This window comes from Artibeus jamaicensis, unplaced genomic scaffold (assembly GCF_021234435.1).
Source record: "Artibeus jamaicensis isolate MK-2021 breed Jamaican fruit bat unplaced genomic scaffold, CSHL_Jam_final contig_327, whole genome shotgun sequence".
NCBI lineage: Eukaryota > Metazoa > Chordata > Mammalia > Chiroptera > Phyllostomidae > Artibeus > Artibeus jamaicensis.
The window spans coordinates 3,171,880-3,187,390 of record NW_026521772.1 but is presented as its reverse complement, the minus strand read 5'-3'; the positions used below and the strand labels follow the sequence as shown (position 1 = coordinate 3,187,390).

General features: G+C 46.0%; 1 protein-coding gene across 7 annotated transcripts in view; it reads right to left on the bottom strand.

Moving 5' to 3' along the window:
* Window positions 1–15,511, bottom strand: part of RASAL2 (RAS protein activator like 2) — a 271,470-nt gene that overhangs the window by 8,361 nt on the left and 247,598 nt on the right. For 5 of the 7 annotated variants that reach the window (XM_037145588.2, XM_037145589.2, XM_037145584.2 and 2 more), the window contains 6 exons: window positions 14,170–14,314; window positions 13,070–13,306; window positions 11,041–11,242; window positions 8,723–8,922; window positions 7,113–7,974; window positions 579–713 (listed from right to left, as the gene is read on the bottom strand). In XM_037145588.2, the coding sequence (XP_037001483.2) occupies window positions 579–713; window positions 7,113–7,974; window positions 8,723–8,922; window positions 11,041–11,242; window positions 13,070–13,306; window positions 14,170–14,314 (1,781 nt within the window). The remainder of the gene's footprint in view (window positions 1–578; window positions 714–7,112; window positions 7,975–8,722; window positions 8,923–11,040; window positions 11,243–13,069; window positions 13,307–14,169; window positions 14,315–15,511) is intronic. The other 2 variants (XM_037145590.2, XM_037145587.2) reach the window with 1 other exon arrangement.

Sequence of the window (15,511 nt, the reverse complement as noted above, 5' to 3'; positions counted from 1 at the left end):
AGTCAAATAAGATGATGCCGTACAGGACGTCAAGTTCTTGATCATTTTTTCCCCATCAGCTTTTCTTTAAAAGACAAAACGAAACTGAACCGATAGATGGTCAGTGTTCTTTTTCTAAAAATCATGTATAAAGCCAGAAGTTCTTTTCCAGAAAAAGCAAAAAAAACAAAAACAAAAAAAACAAAACAAGATCCAGCACGAAAATCATTACCAAGATATAGAAAGTAAGTCTAGTCTAAGGGGAATTTTGGCTTTGGATGCAGACTACCAACCACTTTATAAAAACACTAAATAATTGCCTAAAATTACTAGAAATGACTATCAGAGTATTCTTCACATTAAGGCAGCCTACATTAAAAGAAAAAGAGCTAATACCCTCCCCCACAGCTTGACGGACATCTCCCGCACATTCCCGCCTAATGACACTACTGGCCACTACACGCAGGTAGGTCCGTGATGGTTAATGGAAGGGGAGGCGCGGAAGCTGGAGAGGGGCAGCGCAGGTCCTCGGCCAGACGGCCCTTCTGGGGGCCAGTCGCTCTGGGGCGGTCAGTCAGTGAACACAGACTCGGTCCTACCTTCTCGGCGTGCTTGGCCTCATCTTGGTTTTGCTCGGCTTCTTCCACATCCTCTTCGTACTGCCCGTTGTTCAGGACCCAGGCTGCTGTCCTCTCCACCGGGGACATGGTGGCAGAGTCCACAGGTGACTGAACCTGCGTCGGAAATACTGATCAGCATCTCTCAACACTGTTCACCTACTAGTTCTGTTTCACAAAGAGAGCTATTCTTGGAGGACATAACTGCGATTCCTCTTTTCTAATAAAAGCTCTCAGTTCTAACTGATATTTTATTAATGCCAGGGCTGGAGGAGGAAAAAGAGACTATTCATTTATGTGTATAAGAAGACACTATTCTGAATAGAAACCCTAATGCTACACTTCCAAGAATTTGCCTCTCTCCCCCTCCAAAGAAAGACAAGGCCTTAAAGCTGTGAATCAGCCCAGTGGTCCAGAGCACCAATGAAGCAACGACAATGACGGAATGAGAGGAGGGAAGTGTGACTTGATAGCTGATCGCTCAGGTTAGCCCAGACGTGGTCAGGAATCGAGGCAGTGATTAAAGCTAAACAAACCCACTAGCTGCCCACTCATACATGGGAATGACAGAGTCTTAATTTCACATTAACCATTTAGAGAAAGAGGGAAAAAAAGAGTGATTTTAGTCATTTTTACAGAGTAATGACTTCTTGAAGGGTTAAGCCCACTGAAAGTTCTGGACTAGACCAGAAAGTTTCCTGACAAATACAGGCTCAGAACAAGAGATACGAAATTAGTGTAAGAGATATTTCTATCCAGTTAGGACAGCTAAATTGTCCTTTCCAACATAGATACAGAGAGATAAAAATTCTAGCCTCGAGTAGCGACTCTGCCACCTAATTGTCACTTAATCTCTTAAATGCTCTGTGCCTAAGGCACTAAATAGGATCCTACCAGCATCGGCATGAGCACTCAGCCCGACCTCTTAGGGGGCTGTGAGGATTGAGGGAGACTAAGCGTGTGGGAGGTCTCTGGAGGCACCGAGTACCAGAGAGCTCAGGTTGGTATTAATAATGTAATTCTGTTTAGAAAACCGGTGCTGTATATTACGGTTTATATGACACCACTGACTATCCGTGCTTTCTCCACGAACAATGCTGGAAACATATAACAGATTCCTTTTCTCTAGCCTGCCCGAGAGAGAATGGGAGAGAGAGGCGGGGAAGGGATGGGGTGGAGGGGGAGAGAGAGAGAGAGAGAGAGAGAGAGAGAGAGAGTGTGTGTGCACTTGAGTGCAAGAACCTTTAAAGCATTGTGAGTTAGATTTTTTATAATTAGAATGAATTTCTATTTTGAGGGCAAATATTCCATAATCTTATTGAGGGGAATTTTCTCTCTTACTCTTTACACTTAAAGAGTCTTTATATCATTCTGGAATAGAACTGAGTTATAAACTCTAAGTAGAGATTGTCAAGGAAGGGGTATGATGATGACTCTGAGATTTGCAGAGAGCAGATGAAACCTGGCTACAGACTACAAGGTTATCAAAGATGATTTCGGCAAGACACGTACAGACAGAAGTGATGTAAGAGTATTCTTTAAAGGCTGGAAAGTGGTTTGTTTGATTTACAAACAGATTAGACATATGTATCAATTAAAAAAACAGCTTTGTGCCTCAGCCACATGTAGCAATGAATGATGAATGAACTTCTGGAATTTCCTTCTTTAAAGCCCCATTCTCCACTGTGGCACGTAGATACGTTTCTCACACTTCATTCATTTGTGTACCACTGTCGTTATTTTGGTCACAAGCACATTATCATTGATATTTATTATCTCTTTAAAATGACCATTTGCAGGTAGGTAGGTAAATCCTTATACTAAGCAGTAATATCAGTAAGATTATGAGTTTCATGTTATATACTAAATATGTTTCTGTATCAGTAATTACATATATTTCCAAAAATGCGTTAAAATAAACACCACGCACACTTAAGTAATTCTGAGCATCCCACTGGCCTGTTGGCCACACTACTGTCCATGAAAGGAAGGAGATAATTAGCCACATCCACAGTCACCATGAGAAACAGGTGAGGCAGCACATAAAAGCACTTTATAAACTGCAAAGCAACACACACACACACACACACACACACACACACACACACACACCCCTTGCTGGATTTTCAAAGCAGAGCTGCCTGAAGAGCTGCTACAGAAAAGCTGCCTGTCTGCGTTACCAGGAGCTTCTATTCAATAACAGTTTGAGATAAAGTAGCCACTAAAACGAATAACTTTACTCTTTGAACTTTATTACTTCAAGGAGGCTAATTCAATAGCTTTCTGCTTTATAGCGTTAACAAGATGTTGCTCGAATGAACTTACTTTCCCTCTGATTTGTTACGGTAACTATTTACTGAGCGTCTCTAAATGTACTGCAAACGATACGCCTATGAGCACACTGAGGAGGGACCTTAGCCCCCCAAACATTAAAAACTCCAATGCCTTCGGGTTAATCTTGGCTTGGGCTGTTAAGTGAAAAGGCGTAAAGACGAGAGTAGTTCTGTTTACTGGTGATGGCAGTGGCCGCCTTATTTTCAGCAGGACAAACAATGTCCAATGAATTACAAGCAACGGTAGAATGGAAACTGGGCATTCAGCTCTATCCCTTCTTATTGGTTGAATCTGATTTTCATCCACCTCCCAATACGGCGGCGCCTCGGTACTCGCCTTGAATTCATTCTGGAATTTGTGGGGAGTGCCAGACCAACGAGTACCGGATGATGAAGCGTTTTCCCTGCTCTAGCAAGCGGGAGGGGTCCTGAGCAAGCGCCGAGTGCCGGAATGTTTTTCCCCGTCACAATGTGACGAGTGTCGGGTTCAGCCAGTTCAGAAGCCGACGAGTACCGTGGTGTGACTTGTGTGTCCTAGAACTTTGTGTGACATGTGGTAGGTGGTCAGTAATTGTTGAAAAAATAAATCTGACCAATATTAACCATGCCTTGGATTCATTCATAAACTTCTTACACGGTTAAAAAAAAGATGGAATAGTAACATTGAACAAATCAAAATTATTCCTGTTAGACTGGAAAAAAACAGAGGCCACATTTGTTTCAAAATTATTTTTTGTTGTAATATCTTCTTCCCATGAAAAAACGATATACTTTTTTTGCATTTTTTCCCATTTATCGTATAGGTGTGCTGTTCTTATTTACCTATTAAATTGTCCAGTTTTGAGACATGGCATGCATTTTTGGGGGGCTGGCATGGTAGTGATTATATATTTGTACAAAAGATGCTTGATAAAATATTACTTATTGACACAGAGTGGATTAACTAACGTATAATTCATTACCGGGAGAAGGATACTGTTTCCCCTCTAATCCTCCTCTTGGTAATGAACGACACCACCACACACAGCGATGAAGAGCATCGAAGGCTCCACCTCCTGCACGAGCCCCGCAGAGAGCGGAACTCACCACCTCCGGCTGACGGTCAAAGACACAGAGCAGAGGCTGGGAAGCGGTTGGGTTCCCGCTCTGCTCTGCTGCATCATCCTGGGGGGGGGGGGCGTTTTCACAGCCGCTGACGTTCCACAGCGGGCCATTAGAGGACATGAAAAATGACGCAGACGACAGGGAGCAGGAATTCCCACCAGGAACGTCTCCCTCCCGAGATAAAGCTGCTCTGGGAAAAACACACTCCGGGCGAAAGGGCCTGAGACGGCAGTTCTGCTGACCCTCCGGTGAGTCACAGCCCGGCTGTGGGGGGACAGCGGGGAACAGGCCGGCTCCCCGCTCCAGCACTTACTAAAACGAGTACCACTTGCTGGTGGCAGCCTGTCCGGAGTCTGAAACAGCCCAGTGCCCGTCCGGGAACGACACCTCTGCCAGCGACGCCAGAGACGGGGCTGGAGGAGCCTGGCCAGGGCGGCATCACCCCCACGGGCCGCTCGGATGCCAGTGTGGACAGCCCCTCGGATTTCTAAGTTTATGAGGTAACACGCTGTACCTGAACAACGCACATATTGTGGAGACAGTCTACGATGCATGAAGAACAAAATGAGGAGGAAAATGGGAAAAAAACCAAATCCAAACAGAGGCTGAGAGGGACAGAAATGACAGCGTCCCGGGAAAAATCCCCTCTGTACATTGTTTCACTGGAATTTTCTTCCCTTCCCACTCATTTGCTGGGGGAGGCCGGGGCTGGTCGCAGTGCCAATAGGGACCGCTCCTTTGTGCTGGGGCGCAGATGGAATTCGCAGGGGACAAAGCCCCGGATAACTGGAGACTCCTACAGAACAATCCCCACAAAGAAGCCCTCTAGTTTGGGGGAGAAAAGAATTCTCCGACACAATCTGCAATTAAAATATGTGAAGGAATTTGCCTGGAAAAATGCGCTGATTGTACAGAATTTCAGAGGCTTCGTGGGAGGAAGATGAGAAAAGCCAGTGAGAAACCCAAAGATAAGGAATTTAAGAAATAACGTAAGTTTTAAAAGAATAAGCCATCTGCGTAGAAAAAGCCAGTGGAGAAAAACCAGAAACTTAAGCAATCAAAATAGAGCGATTCATGGTTTCTCGGCCGTGAGGACGGCAGTCGCAGCACAGGCACAATCGAAGATGAATGTTTAAAGCTGTGCCAGGACCTCTCACCGCGACCACGCCGGTATCATATGGACCCTCTCCACCCACTGCTGGCTGTGGCACCGGACATTTGCAGACTGGCTACTTGGAGATGGAAGGCATTTCCCACCTCCCATCTGTCACCCAGAGGAACGTGTACGGAGTGCTTCTGGGAGTGGGCCCTGTTTTCCCGTAGCACAAGTGAATTTAGAACATTTGTAAACAATCGGTCTGAGTCACGAGCCCTGCGAAGCGCTGGCTGGGAGGACACGGGAGGACGGGGGAAGCACCCTTGTCTTCGGTCCACTGTCAGCTTCGAAAGGAAGGAGAGGGCCCTGCCCCGAACTGTCCCTCCTTGCTCCCTCACGCCGCACTGAGCCCCCAAGCAGGCGTCTGCCCCCACACAGCGGTCCATCTCTAGAACTCCTTACCTTCCATCTCTCAACCAGACACCTCAGTTCCTGGCAAGGAGGTGATCTCGACTAGAAGCCAGCAAAAGGGCCAGGTGTGGCAACTAATTCACAGTACGGCATGAGTGACCGCTAGCCTCCTGGCACACAAATTAACGCCACAGATAGGAGATCTACGGATATATATGAGCAGTGAAGCATTTTCACTTCAGAAAAAGGAAACATGTACTACTATGTTGTACTATTATATATAATGTTATACATACTTTTCCTTTTCTTGAAATGAAAATACTTATTAAGTCAAACAAATTGGTAAAATTTGGGGAAATACAACGAAATAAAAATTAAAAAATTTCAGACTGAAGAACACCGTTATTTCTCGGGAAAGAGCGAACAACGAGGAGGTTCTGCCCAGGAAGTCGGCCACCAGAGTCGGCTGCTCTCAGACCAGTTTGTCACCCCTTCCTCTTCTTCGTGTCCAAGGATTCTGCAGATCCTTGGTTATCACTGAACAGTAATCAAATGCCTATCAAAGTGGGGGCGAGGGCTCTGGTCACAGCGGAGCGGAGGTAGAAACAGCCGAATTAGTAAATGCCTACCTATAAAAATGCAAATATATTAAAAATATATTGAAATTTTACTGTCATCTCCTCTGACAAGTTATTTTGTTGACAAAAGAACTTTTTAAATCATGAAGCTCTCTAGTACTTATAAAGTAGGATCAGGTTTTAAAAAAATATTCGAATACAAAGATTTAAAAAATAAAAATCTTTTTTCAGATGAAACTAAGAAGTTCTGTCTCACACACATATTTCTTAAGGAGACTAGTTTGTTTCAAAGAACAAAATATATATATTGGTGCCTCTTGGGAAACCTTTTCATCAAGGGAAAAAGGTTTTGTCGACCTTATGCTAAGATTGGGACTCCTCCACGTGAAGAGAAACTGTGAGGAAGCTGTAAGTGTTCAGAAGGCTAGTCCGCTGCCTGTGTGTCTATCGTTTTACCCCCCCCCCCCCCCCCCCCCTTGCCTCTACAGGTGTTCGCTTGTTTATCTTTCCAGCCATTTCCAGGAAAGAGCACCTGGGACTTGCTCCTCCAGAGGGAGTCGGGGGAGTAGAGAGCAGTTAGACTCAACTCTCGGCTCAGAATGCAAAAGAAAAAGATATTTAAGGAGGACTTGCGTCCGGATTACCAAAATACCTTCTAGCTGACTTGGTCTGTAGATTTCCTGGATTAAGTGTCTAATCATTCATTCAACAGGACAGGTCTGTGCTCAGTGCCGGTGAAGGTAAGCCCCCTACGAGGTGTTTACAGAGCATCCTCAGGGTGGAGCCGAGCTACGTTTTGCGGCCTCACCTGGCCTCCCAAACCCTTCATTTCCTCTGCCCACTCACAGGGGGCAGAAATATTTCAAGTGGAGGCCTTGTTAGCAATGGGGGTTTCCCAACGATCTCTATACAAGGACCCACAGGGGCACAGTGGGACTGGGCAGGGACCCGGCAGGGACCCGGCAGAGGCCTGGCCATCCGGCTTGCGTCCTACCTGCTGTGCCTGTGGCCTCTGGATTGCTCGCACTTTGGGCACCGGGCTCTCCCGGGATGAGGAGGACTGCTGTCGGGACCGGCTCCCGTTCTGTGCGGGCTCTGCCGCCAGGGCTGCCGAGGCCACGGACATGCTCCCGGTGCTCCGTAAGGAGGCACTGTGCGGCAGGGACGGTGGGGCTTTGGCTCGTGCGCCCAGTCCGGCGGGGTCCATTCTGCGGACCGGGGCCTGGCCCGTGCTGTTCTGCCGGGGCGGGGCCAGGGGTACGTGTCTGTCCGGCACAGCGTGTCGCCTGGAGAAGTCCTCGCTCTGCGTGCTCCGTTTGCTGAAGTCTTCCATGCTGCTGTTGCTGGGTCCGCTGAGTTTGAAGTCCTCACTGTTGCTTTGGCTCCTAGAACTGGCGGTGCTTAGGTTCTCCAGGCTGGAATCCACAGAGGCCTTTGGCATTGCAGGAATGGGGTTGCTGAGGTGATAGACGGGGTTCTGGAACGACAAGGGCTGGAGGGTGCCGGGCTGGTTCAAGGCTGGGTGCAGGGGCCTTCTCACTTGGGGTGCACTCTGGGGCGTGCTCTGGGTCTCCCGCAGCTGCTTGATGCTGGCCACCTGGGTGATGGAAAGCTGGCTCCCGGTCAAGCGCAGAGGCACGTCGAGCATGACGGACGCGTGGTCCACTTGGGCGGCGTGAGTGTCCTGCAGGTCCATGAGGGAGACGCTCCGTCCGTTAGGAAGGCCGCCGTCCTTCTCCTCCTTCTCCGAGTACGTCATGCTCTGGGAGGAGGCTTGCTGAACCAGGAGCAGTGTCTTCCCCCTGAAGTAGCCATCTGTGTTGTCCTGGCTTGGGGACTTGAGTTTATGCAAATCACTGTGGAAAAGGAAAGGACCCTTAATTACTCTTGGGACAAATCCAGCGTAGTTAAGATTCCTCGACTCAGGCATTTGCGCTCTTCTGAAGGCCCACGGGCCCAGTACGGACACTTCCATCTGAACTCAGACTGCATCATCACAGTTTTTAGAATTAAATCCAACGTTTTTTGTTTTTCTCTAAAAGTGGAGAATAATACCGTACATACCGCTCTATCATGGTTTTCAGTCTTTACTAGAATTCCAATAATTTTTTCGTTAGGGTTTAAACCCTCCCAGAGTATTCCCATTCATACCTAACTGGTTCAAGGGGAGAAGCTCTAAGAGCACAACCAAAGGCACCGATCTTGCCAGCAGAGATGGCAAAGGCTGAGCGCCAACGCTGCGCCTGCCGACCAGCCAGACGGTGGCTCTCCTGAGGCTCCCGGATTTCCGAGAGCCACGATGTACGAAAACAGGAAGGTTGTGGAGCCCTTCGTCTGCCACTGAGCAGGACGTAGTTTTTTAAATGCATCTGCTGCATTGAAAACTCTACAGTTGTTGAGTATAACTCTACAATACCATTCTCAAAAACAAGCAACTTAGATCCTGTGTATTGTTCTGACACCGGATTGATCTCAGGTCAGATGGTTCTTTCCTACTGCTCAAGACTTTATGGTTTGTCAGCTCAGCAGACGAGTTAAATAGATTTTTTCCAACCCTCTAAAAAGTGATCTCTGTGAGATGGCACCTCAAATGCTCTCTCCTACCTGTCAGTGGGGTCTTCGAAAATCTTCTGCAGCCCGGAGGAGAGGCTCCCACTGACGTTGGGACTAGAGCTGTGCTCAGTGAAGCGCCTCAGCTGCTGCTGTATTGGCGTGGGGTTAGTCAGGGACTTGGTAATGTCGGCAAGAACGCGAGGGAGAGGTCCCAGTTTTGCCACGGTCGCCTGTAGGAAGGAATTTTCACCCTAATTGGATAATAAGCATTGCGACATCCACCACAGATTGTTTTGGGGACAACGGTGCCCATGGATGAAGGGGTGCAGGTTGAAGGGGAGGGCAGGTGTTTGCGTGTGGGAGTGGCGGGTTCATAATGCATTGTTATGGAGCAGCGGAACCATGGCGTCGAGATGGGTGGAGGAGGCGGAACAAGGTGCGGCAGACGTGGAGAAAAGAAAGGAAATAGAAATTAGGATTATGCAAATAAAAATTAAAAGACATGCTCAAAACAACCAAAATATTGCCATTCCAACTAAAATAGGCATGCAAAGCAAACAAAATCTTCGGAAGGCTAGTAAATCAAGGTGGGGAAAGGTAGGAGGAGAACCGAACACCTTCTAACCAAAAAGGACTTTAAAACCGTAAGGCTAATGTGATGAAATCTCCAAAGAAAAGGGGTTACGTGAGGAGAGAAATGCATGCAACGTAAAGCACGTGTTGCATGCAGGGTCCAGCGCACTCAGGACACACCACTGACGTCGCCGTCAACTACCCCATCGAATCTCGGGAACCCTGACCCCTAGGTGTGCATCATCAGCACTGACCATTCTTTTTAAAACAGAAAAATCAGGTAAACTCTCTCTACAAAACACGTCTATATGTACTCCTGGTTTCCAGAACCACGCAGAGATTAAAAAGCAGAAAGTGTGTTTATACAGCAATGCCTGATAAGAAGATCCTGACCCTGAATAAATCAGGCTGATTTCAAAAGATAACTTTCTCTGCATCTCACTGATACAGATATTCAACAGAGAATCGCTTTTGAGTACTTGCTTTATCCATCTCAATCATTTTCTTCTTTGGGGAATTCTTATTCTCATGGGGTCTTAAGGGACCCTCAGCTGTCAGGCAGTTTTACATGGCTGCCTCTGGGTTGTCCTGGTTTCTCAACAGCCGACACCTCCCTCGGCCCTGCCTGGGCGGGCGGATGCGGCTCAGGCGCCCCTGAAGAACGCCTGTCCACGCTCCACATCCCCGAGCCGTGATTCATGTTCAAGGATTCCACCCTCCGCCCAGCTGCCCCTTAGAGTCCAGCCGGCATTTCTAAAAGTGAAGGAGGGGTCCTTGGGAATAAGGCAGTTTACCACTTTATGAATGTTTTAAGCAGTGGGTACCCCACAATTGACATTTCCTCAGGAAAGTGGTCTTTATTAATAGGTTTCACACCCCCCTCCAATATTACTGGTACGTTTTTAAGGATAATAAGAAAATGAAGAAAACAAATTCTCATCACAGAAAAAAATAACTGGGTCTTTTGAAGTCATTCTGATATACCACCACACCTATTTATAAAGTACCTACAGTAAACGAAATGATCAATAGGTAATGACCGTGATGAACCTAGCTGAAGTCTGTTAAGACGACTTTCCATTACAACATCTACTCTTCTTTGCAAAATTCCAGAAGGAAGAAAATGATTGGTATGGTTATTAATATGAAATCCTTATTAAAATTTAATAATGAAATTTTTAGCTAATAACAAAATTCTTAGGTTATAGTCAGAAAATAAATGATTAAAAATGATAATTGTTTTCTGTATTAACTTACATCAACAGAAAAAAAGCCACTAGGATTTTCAGATCCCATGTAACTCTGTTGTACTAACAGATACATTGAACCCTTTGACTTGCATTAATAGCAACAAAAATCTCAAGAGTAAAGCATAATAGTCTCCATATATTTTGAAGTCCACACTTTTGCTAGAAATTGCTGTATGAGGTGTCATCTCATCCTACTATGCAAGAATAAGGCTACAAACACCAATATTTGATATCAGTTTCTAGGTAAGTTTTTAGATGTGTTATCTATACTACATTTACTTACTAATAGAAATATATACTCTATCAGTGCAGACAATTACTTGAAAAAACATGTAAGTGCTTTCAAGGCTTCCTAGAGTTTCCTTGTTTGGGTTACCATTCTGTATTTTACCCAGAATGGTAACCATGTCCTCTCGGACTTTAGAACAAAAGGCTGCTTTCACCTAAGCGGAAGGCGAGGGCTTGGACCTGCAGATGCTCTCGAGAATTCAGGGGCCGTCAGCCTCTCTAGCTCTCATCTCCTGTGACCACTCCAGCCGACTTTACCTTATCGAGCTGGGACACTACTTCCCACAGCAAGGAATGCAAAACCGAGAGCTCCCGGCCCAGGTCAATGTAGCCGTCGAAGCCCGGGGTGTTGGAGATGGTGTCCGGATTGGAGATCTCCAGGAGAAAGCGCTTCATGCCGCCCCATTCATGCTCTAAAAAGTCGTTCATGAACGCCATGTATTCTTCCTTGTTACCAAATCTGAAGGAGAGGGAAAGAACGTATTTGGGAGAAGAGCGGTGAGCGCTTTGAGTTGACTTTACACGGAGCTATAAAACTGTTTTGCTTTGGGGAGGGGACTAAGTGACTAATTTGTTTGTTATCTGTAAATGATAAATGCTAAAACATACTTTCTTAATATTAATAGCATGAGTACTGAAAAACTCTGAATAGCTTTCTATTCTCTATTGTGTAAAGCTAAAAATCTTTTTTCTTATATATAAAACTCTGTAATACGACCTTCATTTACCTAGCAAACTGACAAGAAAAGGTTTGTTCAGTATAAACCTCAGTATCACTCACTTCTCCAAAGTTTCCCAAATGTGTTACACTCCTTTCCTTCTCCAAGCCTTTGCTCACGCTATTTATTTCTTCTAGGGAAGAACTTCCTCTCCCCTTTGCCTCTAGATTGTAGCTACCCTTGCGGGGCTGTCAGACTCATTTTCACTGGGGCCACATCAGCCTCGCGGTCGCCTTCAAAGGGCCGAATGTCATTTTAGGACTGTGTAAATGTAACTACTCCTTAACTAGGGGCAAGGAGCTCGGCCAGAAACAAGGTGCCCGGCTGCATACAACAAGGCGGAGGGCCGGATTCGGCCCGCAGGCCTGGTGTGTGCCACCTGCACCTTAGGGCCTAATTTAAGTTCATAAAACTTGTTCCAAAATAAACCAGAAAGAATGTTTAACAAAATTAGCTCAAACATGGCCACATATGTTTATTTCTGCACTGGCTCATGTGCAGGATACACAAAATTACAACTGTGCACTTCTAAAAAGCCACTGTTTAACCCAGAAAACAGCCGGTCTCGCTGAAGCTCCGGTTTCTCCTTCACTGCATTGCTAACATAATCTCGTCTTCAAGCTTCACCGCTGACTGAGTCTGTTGTGGTCAAATTTGCCAGTGTGAACTCCCTCTCAGTGATGTCTTAACATTATTTTCTATGCTTTATAAAAATTATATAAACTGAAAAAAATTTGAAAACAACAAAAGCACAAAGAAAAAAGTATGGGTGTACCCACTCTGTCACTCAAATATATCTGCTATTTACATTTGGGTGCATTTTCTCCGACCGCTTTCCAATGTCCTTTAAGAAAGGTTTAAATCTACCAAGAGTTGAAAGAATATACAATGAACAACCATATGTCTTCATCTACATTAACCAACTGTTAACATTTTGCCAAGTTTGCTTTCACTCTCTCTATATATACATTTTTTGGGGGGCTGAACCATTTTAAACTAAGTTGCAGACATAACCTCTAAATATATTAGCCACCACTGCTCCAGAATAAGGAATATCTCTTACATAAACCAATGTCATTATCGTATTAAAGCTTAAAATGAAATTCCACTAATTGTCCCCAAATGGACTTTTATGGACTTTTTCCCAGTTCAGGTCCAAATAAGACCCAAGCATCACAACTAGTCTCTTTTAATACACAATAGTCCCCCTCCCTCTTTTCCGTGTTTCATGACATTGGCTTGTTCGAAGGGGCTAAGGTTTCTAACAGCCCCTTTCATCTAACATGGTTATATCTCCGTCATTTTCCATATTATCGGCTTTTCTTCGTAAACACTGTGTGTGGTGGCTGCGAAGGCCCCCCTGAATGCCTGCACCCTAGCTTCACTCGACCCTCCCTCTATAACGTGAGTATTGAAGTTGTTCCCAATTTTGTCTGCCACTTTAATGACACCCCAATGAAGACCCTGTAACACGAGTGCTGGGGGCTCTGCACCCCCACCTAACTTCTAGACCTCATGCATTTTTTACACAATGTCTTTTAATAAGTGGTTAAGGCAGTGACACCTACTTGGCAAAGTTAGCCAGGTTCTGAATGACCTTGGCGATCAGGGTCAGCGTCCGAGACGTGCGGTCGTCGGGATACTCCTGCATGAGGTTGAAGAGGCTGGGAGACATGATGGCTGGGCAGAGGAAGCGCAGGAACAGCGAGGCGCTGATGAGCCGCTCACTGATGTCCTGCTTGCCACGTGTCAGGCACTGCTGCTTCCAGGATGCGAACACTTCTTTCAGCTCCCGGGGGAAGACGCTGGGGGAGGCAGAAGGTCGAAACCTCTAAACAGGAGCCGAGAAAGTGCAGGCGATCTCACTCTGGCCCAGCACGCCTCTGCTCTGGAGCCAGGCGATGAGGGAGCTCGGGGGAGAGCTCCGCCTGAGTCACAGCCCAGAGGTGGCGGAAAATTCGCAGAGGCCCAGATGGAGACTGGAAACCCAAAGCTGTAAAACTCAGGAATTAGTGTAAATTTAGTTTTGTGAAGTGGGAAAATGGCATGAGGCTCCCGGCGATACCATCTGTTTAGTAAAGATCACCATAATCTCGCTAAAGACTGTTCATCAAAAATTGTCCCAAGCCCTGGCTGGTGTAGCTCAGTAGATTGAGCGCGGGCCTGCAAACCAAGGGATCGCGGTCTTGTTTTGATTTCCACCCAGGGCACATGCCTGGGTTGCAGGCCAGTTCCCAGCAGGGAACACACGAGAGGCAACCATACATTGATATTCTCTCCCTCTTTCCTTCTCTTCCCCTCTAAAGATAAATAAATAAAATCTTAAAAAAATAGTCCCAAATCTCACCAATTTCTAGGGTTGGGACAATGACCAAAAGAACTAACGTATCTGTTTAACACCAGTGAATATTTTAGAGGGCCATTATAATACTTTCACTATTAGAAGAACGTGGTGCTAATATTCTACATAAACATCACATTTATGCAGATAAATCTGAGATTTTCCTGCTTATGGAGAGATTCAGATTTTAGGCAGGACCGTGATAGGGAAGCTTCCTTTCCCCTCCTACGCCCTTTCTGTTGGGAAATAACAGTTAACACTGTGATGACTTTGATCTAGGAAATGAAAGCCCCATCCTCGGTGCGGGAGGCGCTGACACCAGCTCACCAGTAAGAGTTGATGATCTTGCAGAAAGCCAGCTCGCAGCACATCTTCAGGTTGCTCTGGTGGTCCAGCAGCTCGCTGGACGAACATTTGCTGGGGTCCACTTCGCAGTTCTCGTCCGACTCATACAGAGCCTTGATGAACTCCCCTATTTGAAGAGAAACGGCAGGTAGCAGAACTATAAATAGTGTCTTCCTGAAACAGAACAAAAGGACCTGGGACTTCTGTCCTTACGTGCATAATGGAGACTCTCTCTGAGACCGGACAGGGAAGGTACAAAAGACTGCCCAGGAAGGGCTGTTACTTTGGAACCCGAGGGTTCCCACCTCCCACCGGTTATGTTTATTTTCTTTGTCCTGGAAGGGGGAAGAACAGCAATCACTCACAGAGTCACCATGGTATTGATAAAAATAACAATGATTCTACTTTAAACAATGAAGTGACTTCAAATCTTTTATCTGAGACACAAATAAATGAGCATGGGCTCATTATTTATTATAAAGCCTCTCTACCAGGGTGGATAATATTATTATCATAGAAGGAAAAAAATACCCCAAGATTGAATAGCTCGCCTAAGGTTTTAAGTGCTCATGCTGGTACCAAACCTATATTTGAGGAAGGCTGAATATAGACCCTACCTCTTGTAATGGGGACGGTCATTCAACTGTAGCAGAACATCTCTTCTATAATCTGTACATATTTTCCCAAATAGATTTAGCTTAGAAGACCTGTTCATATATCTGGTCTTCTACAGCACAGGTGGCAGACACAAGGCCCGCGAGCTGAATCCGGCCCTCTACCTTGTTTTATCCAGCCCAGCACCTTGTTTCTACACGGTAGCAGTACGGAGCTCTCCCTTAACTGTTAAGAAGTAGTTACATTTCTACAGTCCTAAAATTAGACCCGGCCCTTCGAAGGCAACTGGGAGGCTGATGTGGCCCCCGGTGAAAATGAGTTTGACACCCCTGCCCTGTAGGCACAAGCCCAACGTTCTCTGAGAGAACCCTTAGCTACCTGTTGGTCCTCCATTGCCCCTGTGCATATTCTATTGTTCCGTGTTGCACACGGTGTTGTGTTTATTTGTTCGCACCACCTCTGGAGGTCGGGGACCGGTTCTACTCGAGTTCAGACTCTGGCCTATGAAGTAGCACCCAAAGCACTGCAGGTGCTCGGTACGTATCTACGTGCCGGTAGCGTGTGTTCTTGGGCTTTTATAGGCCTTTAGGAAAGAGCAGCTATTTCAAAGACCCTTTCAAACTGCTAATCTCACTTCAGGTCCAGGCTAGTTACAACGGACTTTATGAAAGTAAACAGGGAAGTCTGCCAAACTAAGTAGCAGCAGCAG